At 39.9% G+C, this 25,001-nt stretch overlaps 2 protein-coding genes across 4 annotated transcripts; one reads left to right on the top strand and one right to left on the bottom strand.

Annotated features, from left to right (window-relative positions):
* Nucleotides 1-515: 515 nt before the first annotated feature.
* On the top strand, nucleotides 516-6,130 carry proser2 (proline and serine rich 2). Its single transcript, XM_087787014.1, has 4 exons — nucleotides 516-625; nucleotides 1,015-1,190; nucleotides 2,893-3,196; nucleotides 3,270-6,130. The coding sequence occupies exons 2-4, from the start codon at nucleotides 1,113-1,115 to the stop codon at nucleotides 4,664-4,666; spliced, it is 1,779 nt and encodes a 592-aa protein (XP_087643140.1). The 5' UTR covers nucleotides 516-625; nucleotides 1,015-1,112; the 3' UTR covers nucleotides 4,667-6,130.
* Nucleotides 6,131-7,443: 1,313 nt separating this feature from the next.
* Nucleotides 7,444-23,607, bottom strand: upf2 (UPF2 regulator of nonsense mediated mRNA decay). 3 transcript variants are annotated; one of them, XM_087787011.1, is made up of 22 exons: nucleotides 23,560-23,607; nucleotides 22,143-22,520; nucleotides 21,173-21,952; nucleotides 20,765-20,925; nucleotides 20,482-20,673; nucleotides 20,202-20,345; nucleotides 20,021-20,124; nucleotides 19,827-19,912; nucleotides 19,615-19,723; nucleotides 19,397-19,510; nucleotides 18,770-18,886; nucleotides 18,303-18,692; nucleotides 17,961-18,236; nucleotides 16,463-16,646; nucleotides 14,229-14,377; nucleotides 13,815-13,919; nucleotides 13,623-13,721; nucleotides 12,661-12,834; nucleotides 10,678-10,819; nucleotides 9,610-9,730; nucleotides 8,860-8,884; nucleotides 7,444-8,785 (listed from the first exon to the last, which is right to left on the bottom strand). In XM_087787011.1, the coding sequence occupies exons 2-21, from the start codon at nucleotides 22,517-22,519 to the stop codon at nucleotides 8,863-8,865; spliced, it is 3,846 nt and encodes a 1,281-aa protein (XP_087643137.1). In that variant the 5' UTR covers nucleotide 22,520; nucleotides 23,560-23,607; the 3' UTR covers nucleotides 7,444-8,785; nucleotides 8,860-8,862. The 3 variants fall into 3 exon arrangements, with proteins under 3 accessions (XP_087643137.1, XP_087643138.1, XP_087643139.1); XM_087787012.1 differs by lacking the exon at nucleotides 8,860-8,884; XM_087787013.1 differs by lacking the exon at nucleotides 8,860-8,884 and having other exon boundaries at nucleotides 7,444-8,782.
* Between the last annotated feature and the right edge of the window lie 1,394 nt (nucleotides 23,608-25,001).

Raw genomic sequence — 25,001 nt, 5'->3', positions numbered from 1 at the left:
CCATGTTAAAACTTTAAGACAGTGATTCCACGCGCTTACGTCAGAACTCCTCTTTTAATATTTATTTTTTATTGATTCTGAATAGTTTGTATTACTAGTTTTCGTTGAGCACAGGTCTGGAATTCCTTCTGTCTTTGCTAAACTATAAAAAACACACTCTCATTGGTAAAACTACAAAAATGTGTTTTAATTATGCATTTGAAGCAAATATTGTATGTTGTTTAGATACCAGTTGTTCTCAAAATAATAATAAAAACAATTCCAAGATGACTTCTCATCAGATAAAAATGTGGTGTTTAAGTGACATCAGTGAAACTGGATTGGGAGTGTGGATTATTTTTGGATAACTTTCCACTGTGTCACACAAGAGTCACCTCCTTGCACACCTGAATGAAGACACACACACACACACACTTGCGATCGACTCACACCAACGCGCGCACACACACACACTTGTCAATGGTGGGCGGAGTCTCCTGCTTTAAAAGTGATGTGCAATGAACCGGTGCAGTCATAAAATGCAGAGAGCTCAGCAGGAGTGACTCAAGGATGGAAACATAAATATTATCCTCATCGATGTCCGCCGGTGTTACTTATTGACAGATCAGACACGTGGAGTCGTAGGGTAAGTTTTTCTACATCACTTTGTGTTATGTTATATTTTCTTTATTTCATTCTGTCATTTAAAATTAACAAGTCAAAGAGGTGTAATATAAAGGTATAGAAACTATTGATATAGTCTTAAAAACGAAAGAAAAAGTGTTGATTCTCATCTTATTTTGCTACACAAATTGAATTCTGATCCATTCATTTTCTAGTTCTTTTAAAATCGTTTTATTTTTTAGATAGTTATACATTCATATTTAAACATATATTGAAGAGTATTAAAAAGTATACTTAGTCATCTCCACAGATCCTGAAAACGACAATTAAATTTGATCATAAACAAACTTGTTGAGTTTGACACTGGATTCCAGAATAAAACCAAACATGTATCATTCTTTGTGTCTCCAGACTTTGACTGTCCGCACAGAGTGAGCCCCGCCGCGATGTTTCCTCTGTAGCTGCCGCTCAAGAACTTAAAGGCTGGCTGACCTCTGACCCCTCTCAGCATGGACAGACGTCTACCGCCCAGCGACGGGTCCCACCACAGGCTCAATGGAGCTTCTCACAGAACATCCACCTATAGGGTCAGTCTTTGAACATTGATCGATTTGATTATTTTAAGAATCTAAAACGACTGTGAAAAAGCATTGTGTGAAGCACAATGAGAGCTGATAGACTTGTGAGGCTCGAGGGTGAGAAAAATGCTCATTGTGAAAAGAGCCTCGATGTTCTATTGTTCATTGAAACACACTCAGGTGTATCGGGTGAACAACTGTACTCACACCTGACGGAGGTTGAATTCTATTTTTACACAATGCTCCCAGTCATCGCTGGCCCGGAGGAATCATACCTGCTCCACAACCTAATCCTTCTTCACGCTTTGGGGATGACATTTATTATCTACGTTCATCTTCTGCTCAACCGGTCGAGCAGCAGTTTTCAAGACACACAACTGCCTCTCGACTTTGACTTCAACAGAAACCGGCTGATTCTCCCGATGTGGGTTTCGGTTGGGTGTATATGCAGGCGTCCTGAACAAAAACCTTACTTATGATCAACATCAACAAAAGATGGCTGTGAAGAAATGATGGCGTCAGCTCCGAACACTTGGATGCCAAAGAGCTCAATCCATGAAACCTTCATCCTTTGTTGGCACTTATTTAAGGATGAGAATCCTGGATTTAAGACTCGGGTTCTCACTTACCAGAAAACAAGCGAATTGATATCAGAAGTTTGATCAAATGTTACCTACACTTTATGACCTTAGATTCATCAACAATATTAAAAATATTTTTCCTTTTGTGGTAAAACAAAAGACCACATGTTGAGAACTTGTTGATTCATTTGAGACAAATACAATATACATATAAGTATATTTACTCATTAGAAACCATAGTGGAAACGTATCTAACAAATTAATTATGTTAACAAAACAAAGGCATTTCTGAGCCACTAATTCATTACTTCAAATTCTTTAATCCTTGTCCATGATGGGCTTATTTTTTCCGGTCCATTTCCCACGATTCCTCAGACATCGACACATTTGCTTCTTCTTAAACGACTGCACTTGATCTCTATCACGACCCCAAACAAGGAGCAAGTGAAGCACCAGCAGTCTGCTGTCACTGGATCTCCTTTGCTCTGTCCGTCTGTGGCAGCTCTGTGTGGAGCAGGTCGCTCACATCAAGGAGGGGCTTTTTTATTGAAGAGGAAGAGAGAAGCTCTGAGGGTCACAGTATTGGAACAAACAGGCCAGTGTTCTTAGAACGTGTACAGTATGAAAATAGAAAAGGTAATTGAGCAAATACTTTTTAAAGATATACTTTGACTGTTCTGGATGAAAATATTTTTATCTTTTTGAATATTTCATTTTCTAAAAAAGAAAAAGTTGAAGACCCTGAACAGGTTGTATTTTACATAGAAATGAACTATAAGAGTAAAATTGGACATTAATGTCAGAAACATTCTTACATGATTAGAGCCTTTAACCGCAATTATACATTAACCTTTAAACACTAACCTGGCTTGAATCCATGTCGCAACATTTCATGCATTACAATTAAGACACCATTGCAGCAGTGTCGGTAAAATACTTCTACAGTAGCAGCTACCAACGTTTAAAGGTACTATTAAAATCTCCAGAGAGAAAAACTTAGTTTTGTGCGATAACAATTTAATACCGAGTCCAATTGGGAAACTTTCCAGTAATCTTTAAGATAGAACCATCAGACGTCAACAAGGTCCCAGCATCAACGCTCTAATAACTGGTCCATCTGGTCACGACAGGACAGAGTGGACCTGCAGTCTCTGGGCGTGGAGGAACAGGAGTCCATCCAGTACTTGGAAGAAATCATCAACTCCATGGAGAAGAGTCTGAAGGAGGACGCACCCACCCCTGCTCCGGTCAGGCTGCCTGAAAGACGACCAGTTGACGGCGTGGATGGAGCGTATGCGGGCGTAAGTCCCAGGGCACGCAGCGTGATGACCTACCCCGAGGCCAGTTTGTCCAGTCCCAAAGATGAGATCATAGATCTGGTCAAGCCTGACCTGGTGCAGACCAGAGAACCGGTCTTCAGTCCCACCCATCCAGGTATGCACTTGTTTAAAAAGGAAGTGTCTTGTCACAGAGTCTTCGGTATCTCACTATGAAATGTGTGTTTCAGATTTTCAAAGTATGCTGCCAACTCCTGGAAGCCACTTTGATTTCAAGCCCAGACACGACCCGATGGACAACCTGTCGTCCGAGTACAATCCTCCATTTCCGAGCGGCAGCATGGGAACGTCGGACAGCTCCTACCACCCGCCAGGATGCATCCCTACCCCTGTCTTGATAGCCCAGAAGATAGCCGAGAACCAGGCGGGGGGAACGTCTACTTTCAATCCGTCCGCTTTGTTGCGTCATCGTAGCAACGAGTCGGAAAAGCCGGGTGCGGATGTCTACAATCCACATAGTCCTTCTGCTTTGCTGAAGCCTCCCAGATTCCCTGCCAACATCAGCATGAGTGTCGGTAACAAAGAGCAACAAAGCCAGTCCCTCGCTAATGTAAACATCCACGAGAGAAAGGCTCAGATGCTGGCGAATCTTTCAGGAGGAACAAGTCCACTGCAAGAGGAGCTGGAACCCACCGAGCCTCGTAATACACCGACCCGTAGTGTCTCGTTCAGAGACCCTACTCCGGATAAGTCGAGGATGGAGGCGCTCTCAAAGTTGGGCCTGACTAGGAACAGAGCCCTTTCTGGGGGGTCAACGCTGCTCAGCCCCTCTGACAGTCCCTTACCAAACCCCCTCGAAGGTGCAGCGCTCAATGTTCAAAATGCAGACCCTGAACCCTCCTTCGCAGGACAAGCAAGTTTACCGGAACCCAATTTCCCGCCACCACCACCAGTTCACCAAGTTGAGGTTGAGAAAAAGACGGAGATCGTTAAATCAGAACCGTTCCAGCGACAGGAGGAGTATAAACGCCAGTTGAGTCCACCCTCCCCTCAAAATAAGGCTGCTCCCTCTCTCTCAGAGGTCAAATCCCTAGAGTTTAACAGCTATGGGGGGAAGTCCATAGTGGTCAAGCCTTCCCCTTCCACCAGGACGGAACCGGTAGCGTCTACAGCCACCCACGAATCGAAACCCCTTCCACCAGCGCTGGCTAAACCGAGTGAGTATAATTCCTACGGAGGGAAGAGCAAAGTCATGACCCCGGTTCCTGCTCCCAGAAGCGACCTTCCAGATATACTGAGCTCACACATCAACAAGAGCCACATGCCCCCGAAGCTAGACCCGACTCCCCCGGAGCACAACAGTTACGGAGGGAAGAGTCGAAGCATCATCCCTAGCTCGAGCACGTCGACGAGGACATTGAAACCACCAGCTCCAGCCCCAGCTCCGAAACCTTCCAGGAACACTTTCCACGGAACCCCCAGCAAGGCGCCAGCATCACATCCCGAGCACAAGCGGAGGAGCGGCTTTCGCCCGCAAGGAATCACCGTGCAGTTCTCCGGGCGAGGGGCGACCGATGAATCCCGGAAGGAGGCGTTGAGAAAACTGGGGCTGCTCAAAGAGTCGTGAAACTCCTGAACATTCTTCAGTCCGCCAAACCTGATATGTGCGTTCTGGCGGAGACTAAGGTGTGTTTGACGACATATCTATTTACACAGGAATGAAGCCCCATCAAGTGAAAGGCCCTGCAGAGCCAGTTCTTTTTCGGGCCTGGCCTTCAGAAACTGTCGAACGCTGTCAGCGCGCATCGTTCAAGTTCTGACGTCTCACTTCAAATATGTACTTTTCTTACCTCTGAAAGCAAAGTGATCTTGGCGGTACTGTGTCGGTGATCCTACACATGCAGAACATTTTTAAGCATTTGTAGCTGAAACAAGCTAGAAACTACTGGGCTATCGAGAAAACAATGTTCACAACTTTATCAATGTATTTTTTAAATTTCATGTATACCTAAAAAAATATATAAAACCGCCTTATGCTTGACAAAGTTTAGATACACTATCACAACAATCCCCCTTTTTAATGCAGTGAAGAGAAACTTCAAACTAGCATTAGAGTCAATTCCATTGATCTAAAGAGACAGATTTGACTCTTGGTCTTAAACCTGATAAAGCTGTTTCTGCTGTTTTTGTTTACTTTTTTGATAAAGTCACCTTAGGCCTCTGCACAATTGCCATGTCCAATTCAGGACCAGTTTAATTAGCACGCCATTTAAAAATAAATATATGTATATATTTAAAAAAAATTAAATAAAGACAAAAAATAAAATGTACATTTGTATTTGTTCATGTATATTTTTCACTCTTTGGGATTATTTCCGTTTACAGTCGATGTGCAGTTTAAATGACGCCACTTAAAACTATATATTTTATGACAAGCTGTGCTAAAACAAATTACTTAAAATATATAAAAATAATTTAGATGGTTTTGGAAAAAGTTTATTTTTCGTTGCTTTTTATTTCTGGAGTCAACACTGAGTACGATTTCTTTTTTAAACTCTCAACCACAATGTTTAGAGTGGGATGCTTTTCTTCAAGAGGGAATATTTAAGGATAAACTTGGATTGTGGAAAAACCCTCAAACCTCAGACTATATCTCTGGTGTGAGTCTTTCTCTCGTCTTTTTTAACTGTAATGTTTCACTGTTGAATCTACATGTGTGTAAATGTGTTTACAGTCAGGACTCCGGCTCCCTGTAGTTTATCTACAGTCACAATTGAAGAATTTTTAGTCTCACAGAGGAATATATCTCCTGTGGGTCTACGTTGTTTACAGACTCCGGCTCGCTGTAGTTTGCCTACAGTTATTTTGAAGTATCTCATGGTGCAGAAAGATGGAATATAGATGTGTATTCTGTTCACCCTCTTTTTACAAAGTTGCTGTCTCTTTTCTTTCTAAAAGAAAAACATGTCTTTTTCCCTCCTGGGTTTCATATAACTAAGTTAATGATTACATGAGCATTATTGTATCGGTCTGACCAGGTTTCTTGTGAGTGACGCTGGAATGTAAAGAATAAACAAGCTGTTCAATGATTGTTCATGACTGCAGAGCATTTTACCAACAAAGAGACATTCAATCTCGGTGCAGATTACCTTTTAATAGAAGGTGAACCATGATTTCTGGACTGGACTTCCTCAACGAAAACAAATGCAGGCACACTAACAGATTAAGCTGATCCTAGCTATTTAAGATCAAGGTAGATTCACACAGTGACTCATTCTCTACAAATGTTTTTGGTTTGAATACATTTTAATCCCTTTTTAACCAGTAATTGAGTTTTCATTGAGGTTTTATAATTATTGTTATTTATAGCCAAACAAAATTTGATAAAACAGATTTGAATAAAGTTGCATTAGGTAATAAAAATGAATTAATTGTATCTGTTCTAAAATGCTATATTAAAAGAGTTTTTAATTATAAACATCAAGCCAATTTTATTTGCTGGCTTAGCTCAGACTGAAGAAGTACTTATAGCAACTTACTTTAATCCGCGTCAACCTTTATTATGCTTATTTAATGTTATTTTCTTATATCTTATAAGTTTCATAATATTTAGATTTTATTTAACTTTATCTCCTCTTTGTGGACTTCTATTAAGCAGTATCTAAAATTACAATACAAGTCAACAAGCTAAATAACAAGATAAAACTCTAACATGGTTGAATATATATACATTTAAATCGGCTGAGAGAAATAATATGGACGAATCATCTATTAAGTGTATTACTGTTATATTATAATGTTATCTACATATTTTATTATTCAGATCTTCTGTCAATTCTTCACAAGCTACTGAACGGTTTGGTCAAAATGAGTTTCCTGTGCGTCTGTGGCACAAACCTTGAATTGATGTTCTACACCCCGGTAGGGTGTGTTTACAGGTCACTTCTGTTTTGCTAACATTTCTGCCACACTGGACCACTTGTGTGAGCACAGAGGTGGACTGTCCAGAGAGTTACACAAGACTGGACACAGAGGACACTTTTAACTTTTCAGCTTCGCTCATATGAATGTCTTCACATCTGAAAAAAAACAAAGGTGTCTTCATTGTGTCTAGCATTAGATTGTGATGTCATTGGCAGGATTAAGAGGCGACCCGACAGGAAATACTTACGTCTTACAACCTTCTAATTAAACTCTCGACACACCCTTCGCTGACAAACACCACAACCCAACCTCCTCTGTGACGACACGACAGGGGCAGTCTCCACATTTATTGTTTTTGTCGGCAAGAAACAATCCATTCGTGTACAACAGAGAAAGCAGTTAATACAGAACTCAACATAGAATATATTTATAGATATACCGTATTACCATCTAGAATTGTAGAGTCACACTCAGAAAAAGGAATTTATCAGGCACAGTTTTATTCATTTGTCGAAACAAACGAGGAGAAAAAAGCTTTAACCACATTACACAGGACACGTTTGAAAGTAAAGCAGGCAGGTTAGTTTGTGAAATTAAAAAGGAACATAAAGAAACATGTCTTGACTGCACTTTCAGACATTGAAACAAAAACAGTTTATAATCAAATGAATCATCTGCGGGAGGAAAACAAACATTTTCACACTAGATTTTTGTATCAATACACTTGTAAATAGTCCCTGTGGAATCACGTGTGTACAAGCTGCCACTATGTTGTACTAGTCAGTAAACACACACAGTCAAATTCATTGTGTTTAATTTCAACTAATCCAGTGACACAATAGATACTTATTCATCAAAATGTATTTTAAAAAATAAAATTTCAAAGCAGAGAAGCTTAAAAAGCAAACACTTGACAGAGATTATGTTTCCACTCAACAAAAAACAAAGTTTCTCTCATAATTCAAACAAGATTTACCACTTTTCTTTCTCACCTCCATCTCCTTATGCTACATACGTTAGCATTGTTTGCTAAAAACAGTTCCCCCTAAAGAAGCCTTGCGTGTTTTACTTCCCCAAAAAAGGATCGGAGAGACGTTTAAAGAACCAAAAATAATCTTCAAAATTGACCCCGAGCTAATCTGAGTGGATGCTAAACGGTAGCAGAAGAGAGAAGCTGCCTGGTTATGTCTGGGAATCAATAGAAGTTTACGGAACTAATGTTCTGACACCGAACTCACTCGATACATCAACGCTTTGAAACACGGCCTCAGCAGAAAAGACAAAAGTTCAGAAATCGGTTCCTTCCTTCACCTTAAACGTTGGTGATGACTCAGCAAAATGGCTCATTGTGACTTTCGAAGCAAGACAAACGGCAAGTCATGATATTGGACGTTGCCGTTTCCCTGTGGCGGTGCGCACGGTGAGCTGCCTGGAGAGGTCCCGCTGATCCGTTCCCGGTTGAGTCCACAAAAAGCTGGTGGTCGTAAGCGTCTTGCTTGCCGACCCGCCTCATCGCTGGTCGAGCGAAACCGTCCGCGTCGTTTCTTTTGTCGTCTCAGGCGAAAAAAATTAAAATAAAATCAACAAAAAAAAAGTTGAAGAGAGCCATCTGTGTTGTCCTTGACCTCCGACCCCAGCCGTGGTCCGGACCGTCTCGGGAGAGTGTGTTCAGGGCAGGGGGGGTCTTTGTGCCTGCCTGGCGTCCGCCTGGAGGGTTCGGTCCCACAGGTTGGACAGGCTTCCCCTCTCGGGCTGTCGACCTTCTCGCTCGCCGCCGCTCCTATACTTGCGTAGTCGGCTGCCGGACTCGTGTCAGCGTCTCCTGGACGACACAGAGAACATTTACTGCAGATGGAGTCCTAACCAGGTCCTCCACTCACACTCACCGCAATTTACCTTTCAAATCTTGTTACCACTTTTCCTTAAAGAAATAAATGTGATACATTACAACAAAACATACAATTGTATTAAAGTTATTTGAATCGGCTTATTAAACTCCACCATGAAGAGCGTCTTAACATAAGGTCTAAAACAGACTCACGTTGGCTGGGAAATATTACAGAAACTTAACTTAACACAATAAAACATCCTCCGTCCAGACTTGTCTTGAGGTTTGTTCCCTGATTATAAGTTAGACAGATAAAGCAGCCAATCAGAATTAAGCTGCTCTATTGGTCTTCAACAGGAGATCGTTTGAGAAAGTGTGAGAGAGGATTTTAAAATGTATTTTTATGAATAAAAACGTACTCACAGAGTAGATATCCATCTTAAATGACATTAAGGGAGTTTCATAATTTCATCCTCTCATCACATTTTTTTAGTTTCTGAATAAAATACATAATACACAATTCTAAAATACATAATACACAATTCTCTTCCACTTTATTCTGTAGAACTGGATCGTATTAACCCTTTCCTTCAATAACAGCTCGACTCTATGGCATTAAAGTCATCACGCAGCAGCCAGGAAGCAAGAAAGACACACATGGAGGACGACGCAGGGGGTGTATCATCTTCAAGCCAACTTTATTAGCAAAAATATTTTCACAGAAAGAATTTTAAAGTGATTTCCTGTCATGTGTCTCTCACTGTTCCTACTCTGGTGTTTGTAGATGTGCAGGTGTGAGACCTTGTCTGCTGTCTCACCTTCCTCCGGTCTTGAAGATGAGGTCTGCGTTGGGGGCGCCTTTGGGGTGCTGGTACCGAGGCCGGCGCTCCCTGTTGGTGTTGGCTTGAGCCGGACGCTGAGCCAGAGATTGCATCATCTCTGCAACAAACACACACACACATACACACACGTCACTAACGTCTCAACTTTTCAATCTCGTTTCGCTCATCCTTCATGTCTTGGGTCACATAAAGCCCCTATGAGGGCAAATTCTGTTCACCTAGTCATTTAATGTGGCCAAATTCTAGGCTTAAAAGCAAAGCAGATGAATGTGCATGTTGATGTGGTGCCTTATAAAGACTAGTGTGTCAAACTTAATCTCAAAATGGGGACAAAAAAAAAACAACAACCTTTTAACATTCAGTTTACAGGCAACCAAAATGTACATTTGTTTTTCTAAGAAAGGATTCTGGAAGAATGAGTTTTTGGTCTACATCAATTCAAAATTGCCCCTTTTTTTGCTGACATTGATTCTCTATCATTCATGACATCGATAATATCTGTAATTCTCCGTTTACATCTACAAAGATTGTGAATGGATTCACTTCCATCCACCTCACGTTAAATCACTTGGCAGGCCATGGGTTTGAGACCTGTGGCTGAAGATAAGGTAAGATACAGAGATCATAGATGTCAACAAACTCTACACAGACTTCTGTTAAGAGTAGAACTGATGCAGGGAAGGATAATGGGACGTAAGATGCAAGTATGTTGAAGAAAATAAACACAAATGATCGAAACAAAAACAATAAAAAAAGACTCCTACTGGAGTTAAAGAGTGTTTTAAACACACATTTGTATGGTCCTTGCTTTTGAATTCTAAAAGATTGAAGCCTCTTGTGCGATTGAATTTGACACCTATTCTGATATTCGGATATAATAGCTACTGAAAATGCAGGAAAAAATAAATAAAAATAAAATAAGTTTGTTTGATTATTAAAAATGTAAGGTTTTCTTTCTCAACGTGAGATTGTAGCATCATCTTGTGTATTTCTGTGACACTAGACTTGTACTTGAAGCACTTGAGTCAGTAACAATGGTCGCACCCTGGTAATCCTCCTGCTCCTGCCGCTCGTTGATGTCCAGCGTCAGCTTCTTCATCCTCATCCGTTCTTCCTGCTCCGCCTGCTGCTGGTTGAAGTGGTTGGCGGCGAGGTGGGACGACAGCGGAACGTTCAAGATCTTGTACTGTTGACGAAGACGAGATGACACCGGAATTAACATGGATGTTTAGAGCCGGTTTAAAAGCTTTTATTCTCAACTGGTGGGTCGTGGATAAGTGGGTCAGTGGATTTATCGCCTCTGGTGGTTAAAAAGGTCAAGTTTTTTGCTATTAAATCTTATCAAACTGATATATTGTATTAATATATAATGTATATTGGTGTCTGTGGATCCTAAAGTTACAATAAAAAACTACTATATAATTGAGTGACAACTATAGTTTAAAGAAACAAGATATAGAAAACTATATCGTTTTTATTTTCAATGAGGAAATTAAATAAAAATAATGTTCTCATTATAGTGAACAGTAAAGACATAAAACTGACCCTGAGAAATAAAAATGTGCAAAAAAGTAAGTAAATATATGTATAAAGGGACTAAAATACCATTAATGGAGTAGAGAGTAAATTCATTGAGAAAGCTGAGGTTTTCCTGGTGAAGTCAGGAGGCATGGAATAAGAAAGTGTGTTTCTGGGCTAAAGTGTGTATGTGGCAGCTCCACTGAGGTCTACTAGAGCTTCAGCGTCTCTGGACACACCCAGGCCTTCCAAGCACCAGGCTCTGCCCTCAAACCACACATTCCACAGCTGCAGCAAGTCCCGAGCACACACAAACATTTATATATATATATTCATACATACACACACACCTACATACACACAAGCGCACACACACACAGAGTCAATATTATCTCAACATTTGGTTTTAGAAAAAGAAGCGGTTACTTAAGTGGAGGAGTCTGAAAGTGTGCGACTCCAGTGTAACACTGTAGTAAAGTCTATTTCAAGGTTTTCTTTTACACACATTTATAACATATTACTGCTATAAAAAATTAACCCCTTCATGGACATGTGGACGTGTGGCTCGGAGGCCACAACCAGAACTAACACAGCAGTCATCATGAGGTCAGATTAAAACCATGTAGAAATATTTTTTGACAGCTTCCTTGTACATTTTATTATTACTCATTATGAAACCAGTTCTAAATATAACAAGTGAAAGTTTTTCACTTGAGTATTTCTTAGAATGTTTGCCCATCAAAATAAGTCTAAAGAAAAATGTGTGTGAAATAAAGTGTTTGTTTTTTTAACTCTATTTACGTTTATAATGCTGAGAATCTTATTAACTTGAATAATATGAAATAATATACAAATCGAAAACATTTTTATTTCTACAATATCAAGGGATAATTACATTGTAATAATAATTTACTTGTAATTTTTTTTATTATTACTTAAGATTCAGAACTTTTTTGAATAACTAAGTTTTAACCTCATTTTAAGGTTATTTATTCACTTTTTTCTTTCTTTCCTTCCTTAGCTTGACGGCCCCTCACAACATTATTTAAGGTTGCCCCTTAATGTTGTGCAATCTTTGTGCCTAGCGTGCTCAGTTAACATTCCTTCCATCATGTAATACTGTATTGTAAGTGAGGCGAAGTGGAAAGTACAGAACCTTTTCAGATGGTTAAGGAGCAGAAAAATTATTACCGTATATGAAATTCATGATTTTGGATCAACTTTCTAAAAATGTACATTTTAATTTATGCAGAATTAGGACAAAGGTCCAGATTTAGTTAAATATCAAATATCAAAATGTCAATTTCCATCGGTTCACACTGAAATAAAACGTATTTAACAACAAATATAACTCACATTTCCACCCGTATTTTGTGTGAACGATCATCATGTGATTAATAATTTATGATGAATTTATCCTCAGGTATTCACTTCACTAGCATTAGGAAGTTCAGGAGAATCTCGAGCATTACACAACCTCCTCATGAGACTAGAGCCATGTGATCGTACCTGCTGCTTGTTCCCCTTGCGTGTAAGCATGACAAACTGCATGGTGTCAGAGATGTCGCCGTCTCCCTCCCCGATACATGGCGGTCCGGACCCCCCTTTCTTCAGCTGACTCTTCAGCTGCAGAGGAATGGCCACGTCCAGCTGGTGAACTTTGACCGTTTCACCGCTCCTCTGCTGCAGACGCACAACGGTCACAGTCATGTTAGTTTCCTCGTGAGAGAGTCGACATGATTTCCTCACAGAGCAACAGTCTCAGGTGCAGCTTCGCTGTGAAGACGCAGTTATAACAGTTTTACCTTTACTAAAATCTGAGCTGACAACATTCAGTCCTCGCTGCTGTGAGAAGAAGTTTGCTGCTGTGAATAGATCTCGTAACTAGAGTGTCTTAGTCAACAGCTTTAACACAAAAGTATCAATAACCTAGTTATAACTTGTGTTACTTCATACAACATTATTAAATATTGCATTATTCTATGCTCTTATTCAGATTTTTTATTCAGGGCGTCTTCTCTCTCAGATGCAGACTGTCGTTGAATTCTAGCTACTATTGACAATCCCCTTGATTTAGGTGTATAGATTTCAACTGCTTTTCTGTTGTGATCGAGCCTGTAGTTCTGTTGCTTTTACTGTACGACATAACTAGCATTAGCACCGCTAATCTGGCTAGCATTGCTAATGCGTTAGCCTCCGAAGGTGGTTCTATTTGGCTGCAAACTGCAGTTTTCAAACCTTCATGTTTTGTCTTCAGCAACTTTTCTGATGATAAACATCACGACATAAGACTACAAAACATTTTATTAAGTCTGGATTAAAAACATATTTGAATGACCATATTGGATTTGATGTTTTTCTTTTAAAACTATGTCAAATACTGGTTCGGTGCCATTCAAAATTTAGCATTGTTAGCCAAGTTAAGTATTGAACATGATTCATTGAAATGAATGTGTCTTCTTGTTTGATACCTGCAGGTTCTCCAGCATCATCTTGTCCAGAGCCTGAATGAAGTCCTCATCCTCAGCGCAGGCCACATGCTTGAGTCCACCACCGCGGATCGTCACCTCCTGCACAAACACACACACACACACACACACACACACAGGGCTGTTAAAGTTGTACTACACTGGAAGCACATGTTGAAAAAAACATGAACGTACGTTGTTCTCCTCATCGGTCTCATTCTCCTTGTTAGAGTCCGTCAGGTAGTCTGTGTTCTCCTCTTCTTCTTCTTCCCTCTCCTCTTCCTCATTCTCAGATCCTTCCTGTGGAGCAGAAGGATTTTCAACAAACGGTTGAATATATCATTGACAGATATTTGCAGATAAAGAACGTTTACGTTTATATTTCTTTACTACACGTAATTTAAGCAATACTCCTGAGTATATTGTTGACTTTTTATTTGACATTATACTGATACTAATTTGGCTAAATGCTTTTTTGGGTCGAAGAGTAATATGTCACATAGGTTCAAAGGGTTTCTCAATATGACTACATGACAGAAATCACAACTATATATTTATGTTTTCTTTCTGCCAGTTTCCTGCAGTAGTGTAAACGCTCATCCAACTCACATCCTCCTCTTGTTCATTCATCTCGCTCTCGTTGCCAGACTGCTCCTCAGTCTCTGCTCCTCCCTCCTCATCGTCGTCGTCATCCTCCTCATCCAGACCTTCGCCTTCACTCATGGCACTGGTCCGCCCGTCCTTCCCCATGGCTAGACCTTGAAGAGAGAACGCATGATGTAATGAGACAGAATTCTTGTGGATAAAAGCCACAGTGTATTAAGTTATATTCGAAAGAAGCAGCATCCAAAGTCTGATGAAGAACTTGTTCTGATGTTGGCCCCAGTCAGAAGGACAATATCAACACATGTAAACATTTAAAAAAAAACTTAACCTGCCAAAAAATATCACGGTTTATATATTAAACAACATGGTTCATTAAAATCATTTTCGCTGAAATATTCACTCATTCTAATTAAAATGTTTTAAGTTTAATTATCATGTTAGTAGCTAATAAAATGTGTTGTTGAAATAAGATGAATGTCCAACACAAGGTATACGTGTAAATCTGTATTATATGTATTGAAGGCGGTTTATACCCAAAGTTAAGTACAATGATAATTCAACTTATTAACACAAACTGGTTACTTTTGGCAAATATAGTTAGATTCCAGATTGCACTCATCAGTTATAAAAAAAATAAAATTGTATCAGTTCATTATACTTATTTTAACTAACAAAACTTGACCAATAAAAATTAAGATGATTATTATTATTATTATTAAAACATGTTTATTAAAACAGTCATTTTTTCAATGTTAAAGTTCAATGTGTTGATTTAGGGGTCTCTTAAAATAGATCTTGGAACTCATGTGTATGTGAAAAACTCTCTTTTCATTGATGTATTTACATTAGAAAATTATCTTAAGCCCCGCCCACTGAAAACACCGTTTTCTGGAGATCAAATCTTGTTTACCATAACCACACCAACTCTGCTGTGATTGGTCAAGCATCAAGGTTCGTCACCGTGCGTTATCAATCCTGCAACTTTCTACCTCCAAGGGACTGGTTACAGTAAATAAATAAAGCGTCATAATGGAGATTTCAGACGGGGGAGAACTTTATAAAGTAACAAGTTCAAAACATTGTCATAATAAGGGACTTACTGCATCTTGGAGAGAAAGACTTCAACTTTTCTCATGAGTCACACTAAAGTGTTTAATTTGGTTGCTTCATACGACAAAAACATTTGTTCTTGTGTGTATTTCTATCAACATCAGTGACAGGCACAGAGAAGCACTATTATGCAACAGTGATGACAGAGGAGAAATGAGCCCCGGCCTCTGTGACTCGAGGAATGTTTGATCTAAAGTCAGGTATGAGACGTTCAACAATACACCCCTTGTTAAGCTGCAAGACATCAACAGTCTCTTCAGTCAATCTATCACTCTCTCTCTTTCTCAGACACGCATGCAACTGGTATGAATAATATTATCATTGTGATTCTTCATACAGATTCTGATGAGAATAAATATAATAAAGAAGCCAAACATCAGCTACAAAATCATGAATTACTTTATCACTCAGGTCAATCGGTTGTAACGCTCAATTTAATGCTACAAGGAAATGCTGCTATCAGACAGACGGGACAAGATTTGAGCAAACTTCCTTCTACCTGGAACATATCCTTTCACCACCTGTTCAGTTGGGTAAACATTTATACATTTTTCAAGACAGCATTACGCCACTGTGGCCCATTTTAAACTAAGCCAACCTGCCTAACAGGAATATATCATTAATTAATCTTAAATGAAAATAATTCACTTCAATCATCATCATCAAGGTGGATCTTAATTATGCACATCTGTTTTGGATCTGTTGTGAAGAATACCCAAAAATAGAACCCGTTTTCCTTTTTTTAATGAATCCAATAAATACCTGACAAACACACACACACCCAGAGACACCCACACATTAATTCCCTCCTTCATTATCTTCTGAGGATTAAAATGCAGATTGGTTTGTTGGGTGGAAACTAATGGGTTTGGGAGAGGTGCTGAAAGTATAACCATCATTTGTTTAACACAATCAGGGAGGAAAACAAATTGTTAAATCCGATGAGCACATACGGATGGAATGCTTCTGAGGGTTAAACACGTCGGACAGATACAGCGGTGAAACAGAGTGATTGAACAACAGAGGAATGCAGCTGAGCTAGTGAAGCCAGCCTGGTCGGAGTCCTCAGACGTGCATCATAACCAACCGGAGACAACAGAAGCTTCCGTGACCAACTTTGCTCTTACCTAGTTTGACCAGCACCTCCCTCTCCAGGTCAGACACATGCTTGGTGGCTTCGTCCAGAGAGGTGCTGAGGCTCATCTTGGGTCTGAGCAGCTCCAGGGTCTCGCTGATCATGTAGTCGATGTCAATCGGGAATGGATGATCCTTGGTCCAAAGCTCTGCACTCTTTTTCCACCAGATGTACCGCTGTGCACAAACACACACAAATATAATTGTTGGATTCAAAAGTTCAACATTTATTGATACAATTCAAATATTGTATGTGTACAATTATTTGTACAAAATACATTTTGCAGCATCTAAAAAGGCTTTTACATAAGATTTAACCACAGTTAAAAAGTGGACTGGCTTCATATCTGAAGAATTAGAATTGCCATCTCATGAAATAAGGACACAATAAGAAAAAATCCTTTACAAATGAAGAAAAAAGTTGTTAATGTTTCAATAAGCTTAACTATATAAAGTATAGCTACTAGATCAATGAACATGTGAGCGAGAAATCAACCTTGTTCATGTCATGTCAGATGTTAAACTGAAGACCTTCAATATATACTTTCAAGATAAAACACATGATTTGATGAGCACAGATTAAATTTCAAGTACAGTGGTTAAACTCCATGTTTCTGCTCCAGCCCAAAAATACAATAATAACATATGAAAGAGTGCAAAAACATATAAAGATAAATGTCCCACAACTGGACTACATGTAAACAACCTCTTGGAAACTTGATGACTATGTCGTGGTTGGGCAAAGTGATGACGTTCAAACTCTATATTCCATCTACCATTGCTTCATTGTTTGGTCAGAACTCTTGTGTTTCAGTGGTTTCCATGTTGAAATCGAAAGGCATTCCTTTGGACTCAGTTGGTATCACTATTGTTGGTGTCTCTGGGATACTATCAGAATGAGAAGGTTTACGAGATGGACAATTTTCTTTTGTCGGAAGACCTTATAAATAATTGATAATAAAACTCCAGCTATACTTTACTTTACTTACTTACTATATGAAGACTGATCCTATTGTATGACATGTTTTAGAAAGTAAAATGTTACTTTATTTGCTAGTTCTGTGAGGAGCAACGCACGTTAGAAGTCATGGAATAGATTTACGAAGACTTAAAGATCCTAAATCCAGAACAAAAATAAACATCTTAAGACCTTTTTATTTATGCAGGCTTTTTCCTAATCTTCTGGGACTCCTGTGTTTGTCTAATGTTGTCTTGGCCTTTTAGAGTTTTAAAATTTGTAGGTATTTTAAATGTGTATTGCTTTTGATTGTTCAAGCGCTTTGGGACCCTGGTCTAGAAATGCACTTTACAAATAACTATTACTTACTTACAAATTTGTAAATGACCAAAAGGTAATTTCGTACCCGGTCTTTGATCGATGGCTATTGATATACTATTGACTAACCATTCACATTTACTAAGAGCGTTAATGATGCGTGTTAACCTACTCAATGTAATTAAAAGCAAAAGCTTCCAGGAAGCGAGACAAACCTGGAAGTAGATGAGGAAGCAGTCGAGCTTCCTCTTGCTGGAGCCGCGGTCAAAGTATTGGCCGCACGTGTCCAGCAGGGTGCAGACCAGGCGGATGCGGAACAAGTGTTCCGGAGGATCCAGCAAGCTGGGGCTGCCGTCCTGGTTCACCCCGAAGGAAATGAAGGAGAAAAGTGTGCGGAAGATAACAGCAGACTCCACCATCCTGTAGTTGTAAAGCTCGCCCAGGAACTTGGCGCTGCTGATCCTCCGCTGATTGAATTTGGGCTGGTTAACCTGAAAACAATCGCGTTAGATTTCTGCCATGGAATTAAATACTAGTTAGACATCGTTTATATTAACCTCCATGCCGAGGCGGATGTCCTCCAGCACGCCATCCACCACATGGATGCCCACGTCCTCCTGGTAGGCGACCAGACCGGCCAGCAGGTTGGCAACACAGTGGATGCTGTTGTACTTGACGTTCCAGATGTTGACCATGCAGCAGATCAGGTAGCTCTTGATCTCGGGGTCCTGCCAGGGCAGCTTGCGCATCTGCCTCAACACCTTCTCCGTGGTGACCTTTGACAGGTCCTTGTACAGCAGCTTGCGAATGTATTCCTGGAGCGGCGGCCGCTTCTTCTTCACCGTCTTCTCTATGGGCGGGGGGTTGCAGTAGTAGTAGGCGTTCTCCACCATCGTCACATAGCGGGCGTCCAGGTGCTGCGCCTGCTTTTTACGCATCATTTGCTCCTACGGTCCAGAATGGCACAGATTCGGTCACTAACATGTTACTGCTTCATATGAAACTTTCAGGCGGAGGAACCTACCAGGAGGACGCTGGTGCGCAGGTGAGAGTCGGGGGATCTGAAGAGGAAGCGGCCACAGGTCTCTAACAGGGTGCAGGCCATTTCAACATGGTGATGGGTGAAGTCAGACAGCAGCATCTGTTACACAGACAAAGAAGGACACAACAAATTACATTATTAGAGACGGAAATATAATTTAAAATCTGCAAAACTGTTGAATCAACCAATTTATATAATGCCAAATAATCTTTTTCAAATGATAACGTCATAAAATCCTTTCCAAGATAGAAAGTATTTTTTCCTGGTCAATTTTTCACCTGGTTCTAAGGTATGTTCTTTGTTTTGAAACATAAACATGCTCACTTCAGTTAAAGCAATGAATGAAAAATTAAGCCGTTAAAACAAATCTGCTCAACACCTCAAATAAAAACAAAGATATGACTTAATATAAATGTCAAATTAGTAAATGGAAATAAATTAAATGTTTGTTAATGATTAATGTTTTCTAAGTGTATACCAAAGTATAAATTAACATGATTATAAAACCTTTTTTAATTTGAATGATTTATGTCCTCAGAACAAAGTTGCTCATCCAACTAGAAATGCAAACAATTAATCCAAGGATGAATTCTGAAAGTCTCCACCAACCTTCAGACATTGCAGCGTGTCTGTTTTTGAGAACATCTTGAACTTGGCCAGTTCGCCGATAAAACGGACCGTTTTGTTTTTGGTTTCAATGTTGATCTGGTCCTTTTTTCGAATCTGGAAAAACAAAATGAAGTTGTTTTGTCGTGATTAATGACTTTCTTGAACATAAACTTGTACGTTACGACTTGCTTAAAAACGAAAGAGCAACATGGACGCACATGGAATCTGAAGTCTCCCTTGAGCATGGAGCAAAGGTCCTCGGCCACGTCCGACATGCAGGGGTGAAGAGTTGCCACCAGACGAGAGTAGAAGGGAAGAAGATCCAATCTGAATGGAAATTAATGCACACTATTAAACTCTATAATTGATGCTGCGGCTCCTCCTGGTGGCCTAGTATCCAACAGGCGGTTAAGAATGAACTTCATGTTACCTCTGCCTGGGGACTGTGAAGAGTGCTCGCACAAGTTTCCTTCTGTTGGACTTGGTGTTCATGTTCATGCAGAAGTCAATGGCAGCCTGAATTTGAGTGATTTAGAAATTTTAGCATCAAAATAAAAAACACAGAAGCACTCTGGATGTTCAGTAAAAATAATTACTACATTGAAATTGACAGTTTTTACTGACCTTGTCTATCAGGTCTCTGTTTACACAGTTGGGCAGCTGTTGGATGAAGGCATCAACAATAAGCTTTAAGTGTGATCCAGTGTTTGCCTCCTCGTCCTCTTGTTCTACAAAATAAGGAAAGAAACTAAATTTAGTTTTAAATCCACCATAATATTCTCGCCTGTAGGGCAGAAGAGTTCACCTTGTTCATCCAATAACTTCTTAGCCAGCTCTTCATTCTCTGCCTCCTCCTGTCCCTCGAGCTCTAGAGGTTCTTCAGCAATGTCCAGAGCTTCAAGCTCCATTTCCAGCTCTTCAGTGGTGGCATCCTTCCCCTCTCTGCCATCTGAACACAAATACAAAAATAATATGAGGCTCTGAAACTGTTTATGTCATGTTTCACAATTGATACAAAGTGAATGAAATAAAAAAATAATTATTTGGATGAAGTATGTTTAGGAAAATAAAAAATGTCTTTGTACCTTTAGCATCTTCTTTGTCTTTGCCTGGACCGCCCTTCTCGTTATCCTTGAACAGGATAGCGGGAACAAAGGCCTTCAGATCCACCATGTTCTCGTAGAAATTACGTGCATCTTCATCCTCCCAGATTCCTCCCTCAAGGTCATACTCTCCAGGCTTCCCAGGAGTGAAGATGTCGATGCCTGGGCCATGCTCTGATAAAGTGGCATCAGCATCACATTTAATATATGTCTTTGCATCACCATATAGATCGATGGATAAACTTCTCATCAGTGTTACACTGACCTTCCTGCACGGTCTTGTCCAGCGGTAGCTCTGGCATGTTTTCATCCAGCAGGTCTGCCAGTGTCTGAGTGTTGGCCAGCAGTTTCTGGTAGGAAGTGGCAAACTCCTCATACTGCTTGTGACGGTCCTCGCTCAGCTCCCCTTTGGAATGTAGTATTCGTCTGTTTGAGGATAAAAAGGATACTTCATATGAGCACCATAATTTAAAAACAGTAAAGATGAGAGCAAGAAAAGTAAGGAAAATAAAATGAAAGTAAAGTAAAGTCAAATTAAGTTATTCATTGGAAATTAAAGTAAAGAAATGGAAAATAAAGTGAAGAAATGGAAAGTGAAGTAAATGGACTGAATGTAAAGGAAAGGAAAGGAAACAAGAAGATAAGACAATCACAAAGAAAATCTGGTTCTCACCTGTTCTGTCTCTCGATGTTCTGTAGCTCTCGGTGGTCCTTCTTCAGGTGTTTGGTGAGTGAGGTGAAGTACTCCCTCAGAAGGTTTTGGAACGGCTGCTGTTTCTCTGTGCTGATTATTTCACTGGGGGGAAAAGTCAGGCTGAACTTCTCAGCGGCCTGCTTCACCTTCCGCGGCACCAAGCCGGCGATGTCGTCGCCACAGTGCTTGCAGAAGCTGATCACCACGGACACGTGAGTATGCGTCTCTCGGTCTGTGCTGATGATGTTCTTCAGCTGCTCATAAATGAGCGACAGGCCTTCTTTGTCTGTGAAGAGGCCGACGATGGTGAGCTCAGCAATGAAGCGCAGGTCTGTGCGCAGCTTGCTCACGTTGGGGGCTTTTTCTTCCTTCCTTGCTTCAAAGTGCTTCTTCCATGATTGCAGGAGGAGCTGGGCAAACTCAGCATAGCGCTGATGGAAGAGGGAGCACAGGTGAACTGCACAGCCCACGTCGGAGATCTTCAACTTGGCCTCCACCACAGAGCTCACGGCCTCTCCGATATACTTGCTGAGATTCAGTGACGCAAAGTCATTGGACAGCGAGTCCCGCTGTTGCTCGGTGAGGGTGCGGAGCTTCTTGACGAAGGCTGTGTTCTTCTTGAGACTGGAGTCCAGGCGGCTGAAGAAGGCCTCCTCTGGTCGACCCTCATGGGCCGTCTGATTTTTGTGACGCAGTTCTTTGCGGCCTTGATGGCGCTCCCAGGCCTCCTGGTGAAGTTGGTGACCCTCCTCCTTTTCCCTAAAGAGACCACATCATTTAAAAAACAATGAATAAAAGGTAAAAGATAAAGTAGATAGAGAGAGTAGACGATAAAATTGGCGTCTTTTATTTTACTTGTGGCATTACAGTGTATATTTGGAATAGATATTTAATATTTGTTGTTGCATAAATAAACACAAAAAGTAAATTGAAGGACCATGCGACTCACTTTACAAGAGCAGCCTCCTCTTCACGTTGTCGCTTGTCCTCCTCCTCTTGAGCCTTTTTCTCCTCCTCTTCCTGTTGCCGTTTTTCCTCCTCCTCCTTTTGCTTCTGCTCCTCCTCGGCCTTCTGTTTCTCTTCCTCTTTCTTACGACGGTCCTTCTCCTCTTTCTTTTTCTTTTCCTCCTCTTGACGTTTCCTCTTCTCTTCCTTCCCACCCTCTTTTTTACCACTTAGCATTTTGGAATCATCCTTTGGTTTGTCCCGAGCTGACAATGGCCTCTTCTCTGTGTCTCTGTCTTTCTCTTTCTCCTTTTCTTTTGAGGAGAAGGAGCCAACATCTTTTTCATCCATGTTTACAGACCGCTTGCGTTCTGCAGGCATACTGAAAAAAGAAAGTTAAATTGTTTCATTAATCTAGCAACTAGCTGCAGCTCACTTTGGTGTGTTTCTTGTGTTTTTTTCCCTGCAAGTATCACTTTTACAAATTTGGTTTATCACAGAGCTACACATCAGGTAGATTGCAAGACGGGATATAACGAACAACATATTACATAAGACATTAATTAATGCTCTTACATTTTTCATATCTTGCAACATAACCAAGTTGCATTAATCCATCTTAGGTTTGTGTCAATGTTACAATGAAATGCTTATTAAATGTTTCAATTGATTAAAGTTGTGTAGCTCACTGAACCACGGTTGCTTTTATAGTTTATTTCTAGCTAGGAAAGTTTGGGATTCCCTGGCCTTCCAATTTCTTATTGATAATGAATGGTTTTTGTTTCGCTTCTGATTTTTAATGAGCCATAATGAAACAGAGTATTATGATAATTTAAAATAGATAAAAGGGATGCATTGTAACACATTCTGCACAGGGCCGTTGAAGGAAATTCAGTTTTCTAGTCGGATAGATTAAAAAATTAAATAAAAATAAAGATCAAGTTGTGTATGAAGTAACGTACGTCACATATACTCTCTCATATTTAATCTGTTAAAAAAGGAATAGAATACATAGAACACGACATGACTTAAGTAATATCCTATAATTCGATCTTTTTTGTAAAGTGAAAACAATGACATCCGCATCCGACATACCACACACTGACAGCATTAGCAACCTAGCTCTCATGCTAAGACCATTGGCGCGCCAATAAACGTATGTAAAACGTATATAATGCGTGATAAATATTAACACTGAAAATAGTTTAGTAATTATTTTCGGACGTTTTCAAAAACGTGCACATATCTGCGTGTTGAGCTACCACACTTGAATGAATGTAAACAAACCGTCTGGACTTCTTTCATTTGACAATTAGCGTCGGATCGAGAAACGCAATAAAAGCTAAGATAACTTTACGTTGCATATTTGGGGAAATCGATCGTTATTTGGTAAAAACAACAGTGTTGTGACAGAATATTACCTGCTAAATGTAGCACAACAAACATCGGGCTTCTCGAAGTCTTCTTCGTTCGCGTTTGCTCTCAGAGGAAGCCGGAAACCCCCTTGATGGCGCATTACCGCCACCACATGGGTAGGGGAGGATTAGCAGTTGGTGTTTTTGTGATACACATTTTTATTCTGTAACTTATTTCATTTAGGGAATTCACTAGAGGAAATCCTTCCTTACTTTTAACTCACCAATGCTTTTGCTATCACTGGCTGGTTGCTTGGTGTTAATGATTTCTTACACCTTTTTAAAGAAATGGTGATCCCTAGTTTTAAATTTATTTCTTAAAAAAAAAAAAAAGACAGTGGCTGTTGTACACCCTTAGTGATAGAGCGAGGAGGTAAATCTTCATCAGACACTGGAAATATCAACATTTTACTACTTATTTACACTATTGCAACAGTTTATTTTCATGTCTTAATAAGAAGAAGCTGTCTCGCCTGCAGTTGATACATAACTCTGCAGCGAGAATTCTAACCCGTTCAAGTAGAAGAACTCACATTTCTCCGATCCTTAAAACTCTTCACTGGCTTCCAGTTTCTTTCAGGATCAACTTTAAAATTCTGGTTCTTACTTTCAGATCTATTCATGGTCAGGCTCCTCCTTACATCACTGATCTGATCCAGCCTTACACCCCAGCTCGGGCTCTGAGGTCTGTGGATCAGAATCTACTGATGGTTCCTGAACGCGGTTCTGGACCAGAAGAGAGAAATCCTTTCAGGCTGTTGCTCCTAAGCTTTGGAACGATCTTCCTCTCCCTCTGTGTTTGATGATCTACTGACTCCTTCAAGAAACATCTTAAGACGTTTTTATTTGTGCAGGCTTTTCCTTGATTTTCTGGAACTCCTGTTGTATAATCAGTTTTATCTTGACCTTTAAAGTATATATTTTATTGAATATTGTTTTGATTGTCTAAGCGCTTTGTGACCCTGGTCTGGAAAAGCGCTATACAAATAAAAATTACTTACTTACTTACTTACTAATTATCTTATGATTGATAATACTTTTTTTTTGCCAACATTATTACTATACAATTGTTTTATTTATATAATGAACACCTTTCTATGGCCTTGGTTTTCATTACAAATATAGTTGATCACAATAACCTCAATAAAAGTTGGAGCTAGAAAGAAAGGGTGCTAATACTGAAAACATCTGTGGATCCAGATGGTAATTTAGCACACCATTAACATTGTATTACCCATTTCCTGTCTCATTTCCTGAAGCTTTTAAATTAAGTCTTTACATGTTTTTAATAAAACAAATGCAAATGATGTCATAATCTCCTTGTCAGAGGCAATACACAAGTGAGAGTAAGAGTCATTACTGTCGCTCAGTGTTAGGATCATAACAAGTCATTTAGTAGTTGAAAATCCAGACATAACAATGTATTTTTTTAAAGAATGAAGGTCAAT

The sequence above is a fragment of the Callionymus lyra genome, chromosome 3, assembly GCF_982586985.1.
Source record: "Callionymus lyra chromosome 3, fCalLyr1.hap1.1, whole genome shotgun sequence".
In the NCBI taxonomy this organism is placed as follows: domain Eukaryota; kingdom Metazoa; phylum Chordata; class Actinopteri; order Syngnathiformes; family Callionymidae; genus Callionymus; species Callionymus lyra.
The sequence above is the reverse complement of the archived record's forward strand: the minus strand, read 5'-3'. Positions and strand labels throughout refer to the sequence as shown.

What these genes read in the sequence shown, in the direction of transcription:
- proser2 (XM_087787014.1), top strand. Translation starts at nt 1,113, where the DNA reads ATGGACAGACGTCTACCGCCCAGCGACGGGTCCCACCACAGGCTCAAT. An exon ending in ACAGAACATCCACCTATAGG is followed by an intron (nt 1,191 to 2,892) that starts GTCAGTCTTTGA and finishes TGGTCACGACAG; the next exon opens with GACAGAGTGGACCTGCAGTC. An exon ending in CTTCAGTCCCACCCATCCAG is followed by an intron (nt 3,197 to 3,269) that starts GTATGCACTTGT and finishes TGTGTGTTTCAG; the next exon opens with ATTTTCAAAGTATGCTGCCA.
- upf2 (XM_087787011.1), bottom strand. Translation starts at nt 22,519, where the DNA reads ATGCCTGCAGAACGCAAGCGGTCTGTAAACATGGATGAAAAAGATGTT. An exon ending in ACAGAGACCTGATAGACAAG is followed by an intron (nt 19,913 to 20,020) that starts GTCAGTAAAAAC and finishes ACTCAAATTCAG; the next exon opens with GCTGCCATTGACTTCTGCAT. An exon ending in AGGGAGACTTCAGATTCCAT is followed by an intron (nt 19,511 to 19,614) that starts GTGCGTCCATGT and finishes TTGTTTTTCCAG; the next exon opens with ATTCGAAAAAAGGACCAGAT.